Here is a 17,717-nt window from a genome sequence, read left to right on the forward strand (position 1 = left end):
GTAGGTGGATTTGCTGAGTGTGTTGAGTTTGCTGGCAGCGCTCAGTGTTGTTGACATACGGTATATAGATAGACATATGCACTCAACAAGGCAAAAAAAGAGTTATAGAAAGAGTGTTAGACAGCAAAAACTACAGCATTTGGATTGTCACTGCCTGAGCGAAGATTAAAAAGTTTTTTTTTTTTTCTTTCTTTTGGAGCTTTTGTCTCTTGCTAACGCTCCAATGAATGACATCTACAGTGCAGTTAGATGTAAGTGGCTCAGCAGCCCTCGGAGTGGCGTCGGAATCGCTACTAATGCACGTCTGATTCAACGTGTAAGCCGCCAGATGAAATTTTCCGCCCACCCTACATTTCATAACGGCGAAACCGGCACCATATATAATTCATGAGTCTTCACAGCTTTTTAACCATTCACATATCCAGCTGAAACTGCCATGACTTCTTATTCATTTTGAGTACCATCTCACAGCCAGATATTCAAAGTGCACATACAAAATATCATATTTTGCCCCGCCACCTTCGTCATAATTTCCCTACGTCAACTTCATCGAGGCTTGCCTCGAGCACTTACAACGTCGACAGCGTCACTCTCTCGCACCCTGGCAAACACTCGCATGATAGCCCCCATGGAAACCAGAATAGTAAAAGTTGCCCCGGGCAAGGGCGCTCAGCTCGGCCGTTTCGAAGCCTCCACCGGAACCTCAAAGGTCGAAGAATGGCGCATCCTGCCCGAAGCAAAAGATGCCGTCGCCGCTCTGGAACAGGCAGCAAACTATCTCAAGACCAGCGACACGCCCGTGGCTTTCCCCACGGAGACGGTTTACGGTCTTGGAGCTGACGCAACGCGCAGCGGCTCCGTCAAGGGCATCTACGCCGCAAAGGGCCGGCCGTCGGACAACCCGCTGATTGTGCACGTTGCGGACCTTCACATGCTGCGAGAGCTGCTGGGCAAGGAGAGGGACGACGAGGATGCGATTCCGAGCAGGTATCAGACGCTGATAGACCGCTTCTGGCCGGGTCCCTTGACGATACTGCTGCCTAACCCGCAGCCTTCGAAGCTGGCGCCGGAAGTTACTGCTGGACTCACGACTTTTGGTGCCAGGATGCCGTCGTCGCCGTTGGCTTTGAGTCTCATTAAGCTTGCTGGTGTGCCTTTGGCTGCGCCTTCAGCAAACGCCTCGACTAAGCCGTCACCCACGGCAGCGCAGCATGTTAAGGATGACCTGGATGGGCGGATTGAAATTATTCTCGATGGAGGCCCGTGTCAGGTTGGCGTTGAGAGCACCGTTGTGGACGGCCTTTGTGAGCCTCCTGTGGTGCTGCGTCCAGGAGGCATCGGTTTGGAGGAGCTTCGGAGCTGTCCTGGCTGGGAGAACGTAGTCAAGGCCTATAAGGATCACAGTGAGGAGGGAAAAGCAGCACCGAGGGCACCAGGAATGAAGTACAAGCACTACAGCCCCAAAGCAAGGGTGGTGCTCTACGAGTCTACGTACAAGGACGGCTTTGATGGCGTTTTGCCGTCCGATATTGGAGTTACTGGAGCTACAGAGAATGGCAATGCGCAGAAAACCAACGGCCATTCATCAAAGAGAATAGGTGTTATCCGGACACAGCGGTGGAAGTCGGGAGCGGGCCTTGAGTGTGGCGCTTTACAACCTGCCCCCGTCGACTCAGACGCACACGACGACGAATATCTCAACCGTGCATATCAAGTATATAAGGGGGACCTCAAAAACAGCCAGGGAGAGGTCATCGGCGAGCTTTTCGACATAGACCTGGGACAAGACACCAAGAGGATAGCTCAGGGGCTATTCTCTGCTTTGCGGGAGTTGGATCGACGAAACATAGACACGATTTTTGTAGATGGCATAGAAGGCGAGCTGGATATTGCCGCTGCCGTTATGAATCGCCTGCGTAAGGCGGCTTCGGAGATTAGATCATGAGAGAGAGAAGCAATGCCGGAATAGAACCAAAAGAGGAAGATGCATAGATTCGTTATACCCCTGCCCTGTATATAAACCGATCTCGCGTTTCAAAGAATAAAGAAAAAAGCAAGGAATAATCAACTATAAACGTTAATCTTTTAGTGCAACAGACCGCTGTGAACGACATTAACTCCAACCAATTCCCAGGTCTTGTATTTACAGCCCCTGGCGAAGCCAATCTGTGAGCTTCGACTTGCCGAGCTGCGCCAGGTTGTTGACACCCTGTTCGCTGAAATCGATGCGGCCCAGGGGAACGTCCTGGGTGGGCGCACGGCTGACCCGCTGGACGATGATGGTAGGGTCGGTCTCCAGGATGATGCCGTCGTCGACAATTTCATCGATGGCCAGCGAGACGAGGTCGTAGTTTTCGACAATGGTCCTCTTATCCACAGATTGCCTAGCTTGGGCATTAGTAAGAAGCTTCCAGCGACGGGCACGGAGAGTACCGACTTAAACAGGAGGTGAAGAGAATCACGAAGAGCCAGAACAGTGTTGTAGAGCAGAATCTCGTTCTCGTCGGCGGCACCGACCACGTAGAGCATGACGTCGGACTCCATCTTGTACAGGACAATCCGGTTGTCGTAGAGGATGATGTCGCCCGTCTGCTTGGCGGTCTTGTCAATGAGGCCCTTCTCGAATGCCTTTTGCGCCTTCAGATCGGTATACGGGTGGCTCGATGTGCTTGCGCTGCCTATTAAACAAGCTCGCCATTAGCAATTGCGCACGCAACAAATATTCGGGGCGCAAGCTGTCTGTCCAGCTCATTGTCTACGAGGATGCGTACCAGAGGGAGCGGCGTGAGGCGGAGAAAAGTACTTGGCGAATATCCTAGAGCCATCCTCAGTGCCGAGGATGAGGATTGCCTGAACGGCGAAAAGGGTCATTCCGGGAGACATCTTGGCGGTTGGGCTGATTGTGATGCTGCGATGATAGCGATACCAGGTTCAAGCTCCGACTCGCAACGGCTTCACCTTAAAGGTGTCCCCCCAAAACGAGCCCCTCCAAAAACGGCAGGCCTCGGCCCAACCTTTCGCCGCTCCGGCCCTTAACGCGTGCCGCCGCTAGAGTCGCGTCTGCAAAAAGCACTTTACGCGTCTGGGGAGGGAAATTGGGCAGAAAACGCGACTCCACCGCCCTGCCCTTGCAATTGCCCCTCGTTTTTGCCGTAGCTTTTGCCCAAAACCCCCAGCTCTGGCAAAATCCCTTGCTCGTTTTGGACCATCGCCAGCCTCAAATCCCTGCCCCATTGCACTGCTCCAAGATGTCGACGCCAAACCGAAGGCAGAGGGACTCGCAGTCCGCGACGCCTCGTCGCTCAACGCGGAATTCTGAGGCTGGAACTCCCGCGCAATTGGTGTCCAGCCCGCTCTTCTACCAGTCCTCGCCAGCTCCCACACAAGGCATCGATGAGGTCATGGGAGATGTTTCGTCGCCTCTGCGGCAGATGTCCAATAGCCAGAGCACGCAGCCTACCAATGGGCATGCGCCGAGCTCACCTCTGAGGCAGATGACTGATACTCAGTCGACTGGCCAACGAACACCTCGAGCCAGTGCTGGCCTTGCCGGAGGTATGCTTCACTATTATATGCAGACATACAAACGTATAGACTTGAGGTTCATGCTAACCATTGAATTCGCATAGAATCTTCTCCCATTCGATACGAACCTAGCTCTAGCCCTGGCCGAACCCCGAGGCTGCACTCGGATCTGCGCAGTGAAAGCAGTGGCCTCTTTGTTGGCTCCAGCCGTGGCACGCCTTATAGACGTGGAGACATCAATTCAGACACCGTCAGAACACCTCGTGCTCCTCGACATGTTATCCTGGACGAAGCAGGACGAGTAATGAGGGAGGGCCAAGCTCCCGGCTCTGACGCTGCCTCTTTCGCGAACCGAGACCCTAATACCTCTGAAGCCGACCATCTGGGTGGCGCCGGCCAAAGTCTCATCTGGGGTACTACTGTGTCCATTGATGATACCTTTGCCACTTTCAAGGACTTTTTGCGACACTTTACGCTCAAGTATCGCATGTACAGGGATGGCCTTACGGATGCCGAAGTACATGCTGCCCCCGACGCCGAATCCAAGCCTTACTGGGAGGCTCTGCAGAACATGCTATTGCTTGGCACGACCAGACTTTACCTCGACATTTCAGATTTGAATCTCTACCCACCAACTAGGAAGCTATGGCATCAGATCCAAGCCTACCCTCAGGAGGTGGTCCCTGTCATGGACCAGTCTGTCCATGACTTGATGCTTGACATTGCTCAGGCTGAAACGATGAGAAATCGGCCATCACAAAGCAGTGCCGGACAGCAAGCTTCTCAACGAAGCACCCAAGGTTCTGAGCCTGTATTTCCTAGCTCCGACAGGCCTGATGAGGGCATCACTCCTACACCTCGTCCCCGAGACGAAGAACCCACATTGGAGGATCAAGTGGCATCTTCACTTTACGTCGTGCGTCCGTTTGGTCTTGATAATATGACTAACTTGAGAGACCTGAACCCTTCTGGTAAGTACCTTGATTTGTTACTGACCTGGTCAGGCGAGAGAGAAAAAAAAATTAATAGCTAATACGTGTTAGATATGGATCGCCTTGTATCTATCAAAGGTCTTGTTATCCGTACCACCCCCGTGATCCCCGACATGAAAGACGCTTTCTTCCGCTGCAACGTCTGCAACCACTCGGTCAACGTCGGATTGGACAGGGGCAAGATTCGAGAGCCTACCGAATGTCCTCGTCCCATGTGCGCTTCCAAGAACTCGATGCAGATCGTCCACAACAGGTGCTCATTTGAAGATAAACAAGTCATCAAGCTTCAAGAGACCCCAGACAGCATTCCCGCCGGCCAGACGCCCCATTCCGTCTCTGTATGCGTCTATAACGAGCTTGTTGACTTTTGCAAAGCCGGTGACCGTGTTCAGTTGACTGGCATCTTCCGTGTCAGTCCTGTGCGAGTGAACCCGCGACAAAGGGCAATCAAAAGCATCTACAAGACCTATGTGGATGTCTTGCACGTTCAAAAAGTCGACAAGAAGCGCCTTGGAGCTGACCCATCCACACTTGGTGTTGAAGGTGAAGATGAGGTGGAAACAGGCAAAGATGAAATGGAAGAGACTCGTCGCATTACGGCCGAGGACGAGCTCAAGATCCGAGAGACATCACGTCGTCCTGATATTTACGAGCTCCTTTCCAGATCACTGGCTCCTTCGATCTATGAAATGGACGATGTCAAGAAGGGTATCCTGCTGCAACTTTTTGGCGGCACCAATAAGACCTTCCACAAAGGTGGTAGCCCCAAGTACAGAGGCGACATCAACATTCTCCTCTGTGGTGATCCATCTACGTCGAAATCGCAAATGCTGTCATATATCCACAAGATCGCTCCTCGTGGTGTTTATACAAGTGGCAAGGGTTCTTCAGCTGTCGGTCTGACTGCATACGTTACCCGTGATCCCGAGACAAGACAACTTGTTCTCGAATCTGGTGCTTTGGTACTGTCTGACGGAGGTGTTTGCTGCATTGACGAGTTTGACAAGATGAATGAATCGACTCGATCTGTCCTTCACGAAGTGATGGAGCAGCAGACTGTGTCAATAGCCAAGGCCGGCATTATCACCACTCTCAACGCCCGAACCAGCATTCTTGCTTCTGCCAACCCCATCGGCAGTCGCTACAACCCCGACCTGTCCGTTCCTCAAAACATCGACCTCCCACCTACCTTGCTTTCCCGTTTTGATCTGATCTATCTCATCCTTGATCGAGTCGACGACAAGACGGACCGTCGGTTGGCAAAGCATCTTTTGTCCATGTACCTGGAAGACAAGCCTCAGTCGGCACCCACCAGCAACGACATCCTCCCTGTCGAGTTCCTGACTCTGTACATCTCGTATGCTCGCGCCAACATTCAGCCCGTGATTTCGGAAGAAGCCGCCAAAGAGCTTGTCGACAGCTACGTCGCAATGCGCGCTCTCGGCCAAGACGTCCGCGCCGCAGAGAAGCGCATTACAGCCACAACTCGACAGCTCGAAAGCATGATCCGTCTCGCCGAAGCCCACGCCAAGATGCGTCTCTCTGAGACCGTGACAAAGGACGATGTTCAGGAAGCTTACCGCCTCATTCAATCTGCCCTTAAGACCGCTGCTACGGACTCTGAGGGTAGAATTGACATGAGCCTGCTCACAGAAGGTACTAGTACCGCGGAACGGAAGCGCCGCAGCGAACTCAAGGACGCGGCACTCCGGCTGCTGGATGAGATGACTGCTGGCGGAAACACAGTCCGATGGAACGACGTGTCCAGGAGACTGGCTGAATCTTCGAGCGTGCCCATTGAGACGGCTGAGTTTAATGAAGTAATGAGAGCGTTGGAGGCTGAGAATGCCATCATGGTGTCTGGCGAGGGTGCGAGAAAGAGTGTCCGGAGAGTTACAGCCGTTGTTTGAAGAGGTTTCTCAGGGATTTTAAGGGAAGAAAATTTGGGTTTACTGGTTTTATTATGAATTTGGGGCACGCAATTGTTTCTGATGGCCAATTTGAAAAGGAGATAGAACGCTAGATAATCTAATGCAAGACAGCTTTGAGTCATTCTTAATTCAAAATCACACGAGAGCATGAAAGTCTTGCATTTTCGTTTAGGAAAAGAGTAAGGTGAATAAAAGGAAAATTCGAGAGAATGAATTCAAACAAGTTGTTATCCTAAAACAATAAGAAAAGCTCAACTCCCTAGTCCAGTCCTCTCCCGCCTGCTCACCACAATTACTATCCAACTTTACAAGTGCAATATACTTCTACTTCCATCTACAGTGGAAGACTGGACGCGCGTATTATACAATCTTTGTGATCCAGCCCCAATATACAGATTTTACCAGTACTTTCTCTCCCGGCCTTCATATACAAAGTTGGCCCCGGCAGCCACAAACAGAGCAACGCAGAGCACACTAGGTCCCCAACGGTCATAGTAGCGAGCAGCCTTGCGGTTGCGAATAGATCGGCTTCGGTAGAGATAAATACCCACGGAGTAGAGAAGACTAAAGATGGCTAAAAAGGTGAAAATGCCAGCAATCCAAAAGGCGGTAGGGGTAGGGTGATCTCCAAAGTTAAGAAGAGTAGTGGCAATAGTTCCAATGTAAATCGAGTACTCAATCTAGACACAAAAAGTCAGTAAGAAAACAAATTCATGATGTGGTATAGTTCGATTTGAATGCGTTTCAACATACCCATCCAAGGAACGTCCTCTCGGCGGCAAAATACACCTTGGGCTCTACGCGAACCGGAACATAAATCTTCTTGCCCGGAGGCGCTTTAAACCTCTTGTTTTGGATCGTGCTGTTGCGGAAGAGCGTTGTTAATCTATCAGACCGAGGGATTTCGCTTCCGTGGGGGTGCGGAATGACGTATTTCAAGACGCTCCAAGCACCCGAAGCCGCGGCACTGGCCTTTGTTGAGAAGAGGACGCGGTAGTAGTGCCAGCCACCGACTCTACGGGCCTCTTCCAGCTCGTAATTTTCGTCGTACTCGTCATCAGAGTCGTAGATGGGGTAGTCTTCGTTTGCAGTTGGCAAATCAACCGTCTGGCCTTCCATGTCGGTAGCAGGGCCACGAAGCCTAGCCCCGTGTCTGCTAGATTCGCCATTACCGGCACCGCGACGGACAGCATCCAGCTCCTCGTCATCAGAATCAAGTTCTTCTTCTTCGTCATCTGATGTCGTCGTTGTTCCAGAAATATCAGGTCGGCGGATACCAAAGTCGTGGGTAACGGGCTTGCGGATATCGACATCCATCTGAGGCATCCAGAAAGGAAGAAGCTTGATACGGTTAGGGAACAGGCAGGCAGTGCCGTGAATGAATTTGGAAAACTTGGGAACAGCCTCCACCAGATGAGATGAGATGAGCTGTCTGATCCATTCCGGCGGCTCCTGTCCAACCTGTGTCTGGAGCTTCACCTCAAGAATAGCGTAGGGGAAGCGCACGACATCTTCAGGAGGCAGCTGCGAAAAGGGGTAGTCGACTCCAATATCCATGCGTCTCCAGTTGTCACCAGAGCGAGCACGGCCATCCAGGTTATCTTCGCGAACCATGGTCAGCTCAGTATCCAGAGAAATTCGGACACGAGCATCTGCAGGCAACTGGAAAGCGGTTCGGTTGTAGAAAGAGCGGCAGACAGGCTTGTATCCGCGCTTCAGCACGGAGTACTGGATTTCTGCAGCAAGTCTCTCGTCCTCGGCAATGGCCTTTTCCGATTTCTTGCCCTCCTTGCGAGCCTTTTCGAAAATGGCAGCGGGCAGCAGCTCGCCCTTCATGTAGGCGTTGACATTCTTCTCTTTAATAGAAAATCGAGCCTTGACCGACTTCTCTCCAGTCCAATCCTCTCGGTGAGTTTTCCGCTCAACGAAGATGGTCTCAGTCTTCATGCCACCATACCATCGAAGTCGAATAGCCTCTGCTCCTTCGGTCTTCTTCAGACGGCCCTCGTAGAGATCCCACTTCTCGGGATTATCGTAGTAGATGGATGTGATAGCCTGGTCCTGCTGCTCAAATTCCTTGCTAGCATTGAAAACTAAGACAGGCAAGTGCTTGAGGATAATGAGCTTGAGTTCCGTCACATTGTCGGGATGCACCCAGTATTTGGTCGTCTGTCGGATAAAGCTGGCCTGGGAGCCACCGGCCGCGCTGTCACCCTTGACTGGGTTACCTCTTGTTCGAACGAGATCATACAGCTTGGACAGCTTGATGACGGAGGCGTCGTAGTTTTCCTTGTAGAAGGGCTTGGCTTTGAGTCGGGTATCGAAAGCGGGACGGAGGTGCCATCCGGTCAATTTCTATTACACCGCAGCAGTTAGCAAGGCTACAACAGACAGCCGCAGACCAAAGAAAGAGTTTGCCCACATCGTGCTTCTTGATAATCTTGTAAAAGCCGGTGTAATTGAGCTGGACAAACTTGGCCAGGTCGTGGACGTCGGCAATGATGTCACTAAGGTCCTCCTCCAGCAGCAAGAATTCCTCTTCGCTAGGCCCATCTTCGCCGAGACCGCGCTCGTTCAATCGGTTGACAACGTCCTTGACCTCGCGCTCGCTGACAGCAATACGGCGAGAAATCTCCATGGCCTTGACCTGCTGCTTGGTGTGAACCTTTTCGAGCTCCGTCTCCAGCTTGCCCACGAAGCGCGTCTCGTCATCCTCGGTCCACTCCTTGTGGCCGGAGCCATTCGCGGCCAGAGGGCCTGTAGCATCTCTCAGCTCGCCCTTGAGGCCATTGTAGTCGATGTAGTACCACTGGTACTCTCGGATGATGCTTGACCGCAACTGCTCGCCGAACTTCATGACGACGACGCCCGGACCGACTTGGGAGGTTTTACCACGAGGTCGGAGGGCTGTCCAATTCTTGTCGATGGCCTTTAAATCTTTCGCAATCAGCATGGGGGCACGGGCTAGCGAGCTCTAACAACGATAGTCGCAGGCGACGGAAACGCAATGGCTGGGATCGAGTCCAATTGACGACAGCAAAACAGGGACGATGCGATGCAAAAGCGAGAGAAATCAAGGAACGCGATGCAGGCTTTTGTCGATGCCGCTTCCGAGGCGGGAACTCACCTTGCAGATGGGACAAGGATACTGCAGCGAATAAGAAGATGCCGGCAGGGTGGATGCGACGAATCGTATCCTTTGCTCGAGGCAAAAAAGCAAGACGCAGCCAAAATACTCTCACTCAGCTCAATATTTTCGATTTTTTCTTCCTTTTCTTTGCTTGGATGCTGCAAGAGGAAATAGTTCCAGACCCCTTTGAATGCCGTCTGAACCTTGGTTCAAATCGAAAACCCCACCGACGGGCTAATCTTCAGCTGCTTTGGGCGAATCACGGTGACCAACTTGGCAACGTGAAAGGCGGTTCCAGCGGCCCACAGCGGGCTACAGCGCTGAATCGACGTGCGTACGGAGTTCGGGTTGCGCCCAGATCCACTGGAGCTTCAAAGGCTACAGAAGGTTGCCCCACTACACGAGCAGCTAGCCGGCGAAATCACAGCGCCATTGTTGAGCCGAAGTTAGCGGCAGCCCGCTAGAGCAATCGATCAAGCATCGACTAGCATCAATTGATTGCTTAGCTGGATGACCGCATGCAACGGGCTGGGTGGGGCAATGCGAGCAATCAATTTGATCCCAATTTTTTTTTTCTTACGTTTGACGATTGCTTGTAGTGCAGATGGTACTTTGTCTGTGAAAGTTTAAAGGATTTGACAAGTACCAGGTACAGGTAATTACGCTGATTGGATTTGAAGGTAGGTACGAGTCTACATCCGTATCCTGTTCCGGCTAATACCAGAACATCATTGATGCCAAAAGTTAGACCCTGACTGAAACAAAAACTTCCATATAGATATCCATATTATATATACCCCTCCATCCATATCAATATCCTCTCCCACCATGCCGGCGCCCATTGACGACTCCCTCGAGGCCAGAGTCTCCCCCGAGTGCCCCCAAGAGACCCGCGATGTCCTCTACCACGCCTGGGGCCACGACCTGAGCGGCTTGAAGAAGCTCGTCAACGACCGCAGCAAGGCCAGCCTCCAGGACCCCAAGACCGGCGAGACCCCGCTCCATGCCGCGATCCGCGCCTGTGGCCCGGCCGACGAACCGAGCGGCGAGGAAGACGAGGGCGAGGATGGGTGTGTGGAAGAGGCTCGCGAGGTCGTCAATCAGCTCTTCTTCTCCGGCGCCATCTGGAACGACGTCGATGCCAATAATGAAACGCCCGCCTGCGTCGCCTACCGCCTTGGCCGAAAGACTCTGTATAACCTCTGCGTTGATGCCGGCGTTCGCGCAGAGATTCTCCTTGCTTTGATGGACGGCTACGAAGAACTCTCCTCTGGCGGAGACGACGAGGACGAGGACGAGACTATGCAAGATCAGGAGCAAGATCAGGAGCAAGAAGCCGCTACTGATGAAGCAAAGGCCCAAGACGGCGAAGTCGTCGAGGCGGCAGAGCCCCTCAAATTCGTCCCTCCCGATGCCAACGAGAAGCCCGTCACAAGCGAAGAGTACCTACAGTCCGACCTCACCTACGACGACAACAAGCTCCTCGACTCAGACCTCAACGGCGTCATGATGGCCTGGGAAACGGACATCATGCGCCGCTCCGTCGCCGCGCTCATCCCCGACGCACAGCCCGGCAAGCGCATCCTCAACATCGGCTTCGGCATGGGCATCATTGACGGCATGTTCGCCGAGCTCAAGCCCTCAAAACACCACATCATCGAGGCGCACCCCGCCGTCCTGAAGCACATCTCCAGCCCCGAGTCCAAATTCGGATCCTCATGGGAGAAGAGCGGACCCGAGGAAGGCGCTTACAAGGTCTTTGGCGGTAAATGGCAGGAAGCCGTTCTCCAGCTCATTGAGCAAGGCGAACTTTACGATGCCATCTACTTTGATACCTTTGGAGAGGACTATTCGCAGCTTCGCATGTTCTTCATGGAGTACGTTCCCGCGCTGTTGGACCAGGAAGGCCGTTTCAGCTTCTTCAATGGGCTTGGTGCGGACCGCAGAGTGTGCTACGATGTATACACAAAGGTCGTGGAGATGCACTGCGCCGACGCGGGCCTGGATGTGGAATGGGAGGAGAGCGACGTTGACATGGCCAAGCTCAACCAAGACGGTGAAGGAGAATGGGAGGGTGTTCGACGACGATACTGGACTTTGGACAGTAAGACCCCCAGCCCTAGTAGCGCATACATATACGGGATGGCTAACATTGAACAGAGTATCGACTGCCTGTGTGCACTTTTATGGGTTAAAGCGAACATGATAGACTTCAATCAGATACCCCAGGCGCAATGCTTGCTGAGCATCATCAATAAAAAAAAAAACAAATTCTATTTTAGTCTTCTTTTCTGGCTATCATCTTTAAGTACCTCGGGCTCAAACAAAATGCTCAGGGTGCAGGATACCGGCCAAGTTGCCCGCCTTGGCACGCTTGAGGGTCAGAGCAGCAATCAGAGCAGCTCCAACACCGCTACCGTCCTCGGCCGCCAGAATCTCGACTGGATCGTCCTCCTTGGGGTTAGCCTTCTGAGGCCAGTCGAGAATCTCGCGCAGGGCTTGTGCGCCACGGGCCTTGAAGTGAGGGTACTTGTTGAAGACGGATCCGTCAGCACCGACATGGCAAGACTCGTAGTTCTTCTTCTTGCAAATGGCCGCAACACCGCAGGCAGAGAGCCTAGCAGCTCGTGTTCCGATGAGCTCTGCCAATCTGCGGACCAGCTCAAGCTCCGGTACCGTAGGCTTGATGTTGAGCTTCGACTGGAAAGTATCATACGTCTCCTGAAGGTTCTCGAAGGGGTCCCTAGATGGTTTATTAGTCTCGTGTAATACTCGCCATTGTGAAGTCCCAAGTCTTACTCTTCAATTCCAGACAGGAAAGATGAATCCAGAGTATAAGGTCTGCGGAGCAAGGAGATGTCCTGGTTCTCAAAGACATGGACCTCCTTGTTATCGTGCAGGTCTACCAGGACCAATCGGAAGATCTCGCCCAGATAGAGACCAGCAATCATCTTCTCGAATGCCTGCTGGCCAGGGCGAGGAGAGTCGTTGTCGATTGAGATGTCGTACTTGGTGCGAGGCAAGACCTTGTGCTCGTTGTCAAAAGCACCCCACTCGCAGTTGATAGCCATGGGGCAGTCAGGGGGGAGGTTCATGTGCGCCAGCTTGGGGATGGAGCCGCAGTCCTCCATGTAGGCGGCATTGCATCCAGTTCCAAAGATGCAGCCAATCTTCATCTTGGTATCAGTGTATGCGGAAGCAATCAATGTTCCCGTTGTGTCGTTGATCAAAGCCGACAGTTTAATGGGGACACCCTGTCATATAATGCGTGAGCAAGTTTCCCTTGGCCATGCCCAAGCTGAGGCGTCATAGGCTTCACTTACACGCTTAGCGATAGCAGCCTCAAACATTGGCACGACATTGTTTCCTTCAACGCCAGCAATGTCGAATCCCTTGGTCCAGCGCTGGAGAATACCCTCGTCGATGTGATGTTGAGTGGCCGGATAGGAGAATGTGAAGCCAAGAGGTAGCGGCTCCAGCTTGCTGCAGTCGCCGTGGTGAGTCTCGACGAACTGGTGAAGGCAGTCTGCAATGTACTCCCACAGCTCCTCGCTGGATCCAGTCTTGAGCTCCTCTGGCATGCGGTACTTGGACTGAATAATGTCAAACTCCGACTTGCGGTCTGTCAGAGTGATCTCGCAGACACGCAGATTGGTTCCACCCATATCGAGAGCCAAGAAAGAGCCAGTCTCGTACCCATCAGGGTAGGACATGACCCAGGTAGGGTTCATTGGCTAGAGGTTTGCGTTAGAACAGCCTGCATTCATTCCGAAAGGGCACTTTTACGCACGATGCTGCCACCCTCGACGCTGAGACCTTGGAAGCCAAAAGTTAGCATGCATGACGACGAGGATCAGCATGATCAGCACGCGGTGGCACCATACCTTTGGCAAGTTCATTGACGAAGTGGTCAGTAATCTCCTTGAGCTTGCTGGTGTCGACGGTGAAGATTTCCTCCAGCTTTCGGACTTCATTGAGAAGATCCTTAGGGATATCCGCCTTGGAGCCTAGCACAATGGTGGTCAGCATTTCTGCAACAGGTCTGACAAAGATCTAGTTCTCTGAATGCTAATGGTGAAGAAGAAGAGCAGGTACAAAAAGGACCGCAGGACCGCCAAGTCTCTATAAATGATCTTCTTGAAGAATATTTGTGTCACGACGCGGTTCTTCGGGCCAGATTGAGTGTCTGTGTAACTTTGCGATGACGTTGCAGCGGGACGCTCTAATCCTTTGCATTGCTTATCCAACAACTTGCCAAGGCGTGCAGTGCAAGACACTTTGGCCATTGAAGGCTAAGCACGCCTCACTCGTGTCTTTCTGATGGCAGCGTAGACAATAGCCCAAATACATCAGTCATATCGACGACGTTCTGATACCCGCAAAAATCCCTGTCTTGGGCAAACATAGCCTGATATCGGGAAGCGCGGGCATCACAAGAGGTTTGCAAAGCAACAGCAGGTTGCCAGTCCCCCTTGATGGCCGATTAAGCAGATTTGGGAGAGGGGAAATAGGAATACAAAGGTCGTGCAACCAACACCAAGACCTAGGACACATGGATGTGTATTTCGACGTACCCTTTCTGGAGGGAGGCGGGCGAGGTCCAAGTCCGACCATTTTTACAGCTTGATCGCGGGGTCTGGCGGGGTAGCTGGGAGTGTAGAGGGAGGTCCCCTGGGAGATGCGTATGGCAGTAAAGCACACGCAGTGAGTGAAGAGGTACGAGATGGATTGGTCGCAAGCGGCAATCCAATTGTCGAGGTGGAAAGAGATTGTTGGCAGAGGAAAATCGCAAGAATACCAAGGCCAAAGGTCAGAAGCACAGGGAAGCAGGTTGGAGCTATAAAGGCTTCCCAAGGTTGGGTAGCTGGGTCCCCTAGCCTACAATCCCAGTTCTGGTTGGTTGCCGAAGACGGGCAAACGGGCTTGGACTGACTGCCCAGCTGTTATACCGGTACTGTACGAGTTAGGCTTTGCTCCCAGCGCTGTGTTAGTGGCTGTTTGCCCCATCCAACCGGTACACGGGCTTCTAGGCAACCCATTAACGAACAAGCCGGATCATCGCATACCAGACTTGATGAGCGTTTTAACTGGAACCACGTAGTTCTGCAATGGCATGTATTTCTGCAGGAAATTGATTTTGCAGTGTCATCAATACGAATTTTTACAATTGTATCCTTGTTTTCCCTTTCCAATTCTCCACGACCATCTCAGAAAACCCAACGTGCAGCATCTAGTAGGCTGTTTCCGTCTTCTCAGATAGCCTTTCAAGCACTACCGGTAGATTCTAGAATTAGTGCGTGCGATCCTGCTTGTCCTCGCAGACAAATAAACTCGATGCACCGCTTATCGTCATGTCTCCACATCTTTTTGCCTCCCATGGACGCCCAAAGACTTACTGGAGAGCTCCAGCAGGGCGTTTCATCAAGACCCTCAGGTGCCCTACGTGCTTGGAGAACGGAGGTGGAGGTGTCTTGGCCGCCACAAGTATGGGGTACTCCGTTCTCGGTGGGCAATTCACCCGGGCTGCCTGTAAGCGGTACATATTCCGAAGCCCGGAAATTAATATCGCCGCGACAGCAACCAGCGTGGCCTCTGGTTGGCCAGCCCCAAGCTTCCCTGTAGCTTGTTCGCTATCGTTATCGAATGGGCGACGTATGCTTCTTGGCTTGCACTAACAGAGCGAAGCTGCCACAGTCTCGCGATCGAGAGACAGAACTCTGTTGAACCTCCGTCCCATTGCGCAGGGCACGCCCAATCAATGCCCTCGTCAAGATGAAGTCGTTGTCAGTAATAGCAGCGCTGCTGGGCCTTTTGGCCGCTGGTCCTTGCAGCGCCTTTTCCACCGTCGCTCTGCCTGCCAACTTCAAGCCCCCACCAGTCTTTAAGAACAGCATGTTGGTGCACGTCATTTCGGTTGAGAAGACCTACGCAAAGGAGCAGATCAATGTCATGTTGGAGAACATCTCCGACGAGCCTCAAAGCGAATACTTTTTGCCCTTTACCGCGGAACAAATTGCCCGAGTTGGTGCCGTCGAAGCCAAGGATCGCAAGGATGACACTGTTGGACCCTTTGGAGTTGACCTAGTTGAATACGATGCTCTCAGGTATGTGCAGTCACTTTCTAACACCCAATTGAAAGGTGAACGTTGTTGCTAATCAATGTGCCTATAGCGACGTCCAGTACTACCGCATTACACTGCCCTCGCCTCTCAAGGCTGGCGGCCAGTACCCTCTCGCCGTCTCTTGGGTATACCTAAACTCATATCGCCCACTCCCGGCCTCCATTGGCCAGGACGAGCAGCAGTTCCTGGTGTACGACTTCTCCCTCTTCGCGCCATCGGCTTATACGACCTTGAAGCAAAAGACCGAGGTCAAGTTCTCAACCGTTACCATTCCAGACTACACCACGACATTCGGTCCCGAAGGCCAGGAGTATCCTCAAAAGGTTGGCAGCAAGATGCTATACGGACCCTTTGACGAGCAGCCTGCCGGCGCCTTCTTTCCCGCGCAGGTCAGATTCGAGTTTACCAAGCCTGTGATCCACGTGTCGACCCTCGAGAGAGATATCGAGGTCAGCCACTGGGGCGGCAATGTTGCCTTTGAGGAGAGATACACTTTGTACCACCTGGGTGCCAACCTCTCAACTCAATTCAACCGTGTCAAGTGGGCGCAATCTCAGTTCTATAACCCTGCTTCCACAGCCTTGAAGGAGCTCAAATTCCCTCTTCAGATTGGGAGCGTCGACCCTTACTTCACAGACGCCATCGGAAACGTGTCAACCTCTCGATTCAGGAGCAGCAAGCGAGAAGCCATGCTGGAACTGAAGCCACGTTATCCCGTGTTTGGCGGCTGGAAGTACCCGTTTACCATTGGCTGGAACACCAACGCTGCTAACGTCTTGCGCAACACTGCCGATGGAGGCCATGTGCTCAAGATCCCCTTTTTCGAGGGACCTAGGCAGGCTGAGGGTGTAGAGTACGGCGAAGTCAACGTCCGAGTGCTCTTGCCTGAGGGATCTGAGTAAGTTTTTCCCCAACTTTACATCTACATGGGTCAGCAGCTAACAAGAGAGCCAGAAACGTCAAATACTACACCAGTATTCCCGACTCATCAATCGTTGAATCATCCGTTGATGTTCACAAGACCTATCTCGACACCATTGGCCGGACATCCGTGACCATCAAAGCCAAGAACCTGGGAGACGAATTTCGATACCGTGATCTGGTCATCACATACGAGACTCCCTTGGCTGGCACCCTCCGCAAGCCCGTAGTGGTCTTTGCAAGCATGCTTGCAGTATATGCCGCAGCATGGGCGCTTGGAAAGGTGCAGGTGGGATTTTCCTCCAAATAAAAATCATCAGGGTTAAATCTATAACTCTTTTTGGGTTGCCGTATTTATCGGATAAAAAGAAATCATGGATGTGTAGGCAGATGTGTCATTAAGTGGGCGTTTAAGAGCATGCACGATCTGGCAAAATGATAGATGCGATGAGTAGATGCATGGCGCGCCAGATCTTAGCCTGCTTGCAGTAGCAGTATAGCGAGCCAGTGGTAGAATTTCAAGCAAGATTCTGTTTTTTTAGTTAATGTCACTATTTCAGCATCGCACATCATAGCAGCAAATCTGTATGTAGCTGTATGGTGATGTTGACGATGGCATCTTGTCCAGCTCCTCATTGGACAATGTAGGACCTACAAGCACTGCGATGACGCCATTAGCGCCTCGCGATGATGGTACGAGCATGGATTGATCCTTCAAGCTGCGAGCCAAGACAAAAAGGCCCAATTAAGCAGATGCCTCACTTCTTCAATTCGATATCGTGAAAAATGCGTCAGCTCAGCCTCAAAGCTGCTTAGATTTCGGCAAAGGCGAGAAGCAGCGTGAAGAAACGATGAGGCTGTGCCGGTAGCAAGACTGACACTCACACCTTTTTTTCAGGTCCCAGGTGTCTTTAGCATTGATGGCTCCATCCTTGAGAAGCCAAATGCCCTGCGTCGGCTCGTACGTGCAGATGGTGGAGTGGCGCAGGGCGCTGAGGACAGGGGTTAGAAACTTGGCCACGGGATCGAGACAATGGCAGTGGATGTGTCGTGCCATGCCCGAGCTGTAATATTTATTTAAAGATACGGGCGTCTT

The 17,717-nt window shown here is 52.3% G+C and overlaps 7 protein-coding genes across 7 annotated transcripts; 4 read left to right on the top strand and 3 right to left on the bottom strand.

The window, feature by feature from the left end:
• Positions 1-628: 628 nt before the first annotated feature.
• On the top strand, positions 629-1,945 carry T069G_07055 (telomere recombination domain-containing protein; the record flags this gene model as incomplete). Its single annotated transcript, XM_056174265.1, has 1 exon — positions 629-1,945. One exon carries the CDS (start codon positions 629-631, stop codon positions 1,943-1,945), a length of 1,317 nt encoding a protein of 438 aa, XP_056027844.1.
• Positions 1,946-2,143: 198 nt separating this feature from the next.
• On the bottom strand, positions 2,144-2,883 carry T069G_07056 (clathrin adaptor complex small chain domain-containing protein; the record flags this gene model as incomplete). Its single annotated transcript, XM_056174266.1, has 3 exons — positions 2,144-2,384; positions 2,438-2,678; positions 2,772-2,883. The coding sequence occupies 3 exons, from the start codon at positions 2,881-2,883 to the stop codon at positions 2,144-2,146; spliced, it is 594 nt and encodes a 197-aa protein (XP_056027845.1).
• Positions 2,884-3,248: 365 nt separating this feature from the next.
• T069G_07057 (MCM2/3/5 family domain-containing protein) lies at positions 3,249-6,427 on the top strand (the record flags this gene model as incomplete). The annotated part of the gene is made up of 3 exons (XM_056174267.1): positions 3,249-3,555; positions 3,630-4,496; positions 4,569-6,427. 3 exons carry the CDS (start codon positions 3,249-3,251, stop codon positions 6,425-6,427), a joined length of 3,033 nt encoding a protein of 1,010 aa, XP_056027846.1.
• A 419-nt stretch (positions 6,428-6,846) lies between these two features.
• T069G_07058 (VTC domain-containing protein) lies at positions 6,847-9,401 on the bottom strand (the record flags this gene model as incomplete). Its single annotated transcript, XM_056174268.1, has 4 exons — positions 6,847-7,128; positions 7,202-7,683; positions 7,726-8,803; positions 8,871-9,401. The coding sequence occupies 4 exons, from the start codon at positions 9,399-9,401 to the stop codon at positions 6,847-6,849; spliced, it is 2,373 nt and encodes a 790-aa protein (XP_056027847.1).
• A 1,005-nt stretch (positions 9,402-10,406) lies between these two features.
• T069G_07059 (uncharacterized protein) lies at positions 10,407-11,773 on the top strand (the record flags this gene model as incomplete). The annotated part of the gene is made up of 2 exons (XM_056174269.1): positions 10,407-11,682; positions 11,739-11,773. 2 exons carry the CDS (start codon positions 10,407-10,409, stop codon positions 11,771-11,773), a joined length of 1,311 nt encoding a protein of 436 aa, XP_056027848.1.
• A 124-nt stretch (positions 11,774-11,897) lies between these two features.
• Positions 11,898-14,192, bottom strand: T069G_07060 (hexokinase domain-containing protein; the record flags this gene model as incomplete). The annotated part of the gene is made up of 6 exons (XM_056174270.1): positions 11,898-12,321; positions 12,378-12,832; positions 12,902-13,312; positions 13,369-13,394; positions 13,463-13,585; positions 14,153-14,192. 6 exons carry the CDS (start codon positions 14,190-14,192, stop codon positions 11,898-11,900), a joined length of 1,479 nt encoding a protein of 492 aa, XP_056027849.1.
• A 1,158-nt stretch (positions 14,193-15,350) lies between these two features.
• T069G_07061 (ribophorin I domain-containing protein) lies at positions 15,351-16,931 on the top strand (the record flags this gene model as incomplete). The annotated part of the gene is made up of 3 exons (XM_056174271.1): positions 15,351-15,682; positions 15,750-16,598; positions 16,655-16,931. 3 exons carry the CDS (start codon positions 15,351-15,353, stop codon positions 16,929-16,931), a joined length of 1,458 nt encoding a protein of 485 aa, XP_056027850.1.
• Positions 16,932-17,717: the final 786 nt, after the last annotated feature.

The sequence above is a fragment of the Trichoderma breve genome, chromosome 4 (assembly GCF_028502605.1).
Source record: "Trichoderma breve strain T069 chromosome 4, whole genome shotgun sequence".
NCBI lineage: Eukaryota > Fungi > Ascomycota > Sordariomycetes > Hypocreales > Hypocreaceae > Trichoderma > Trichoderma breve.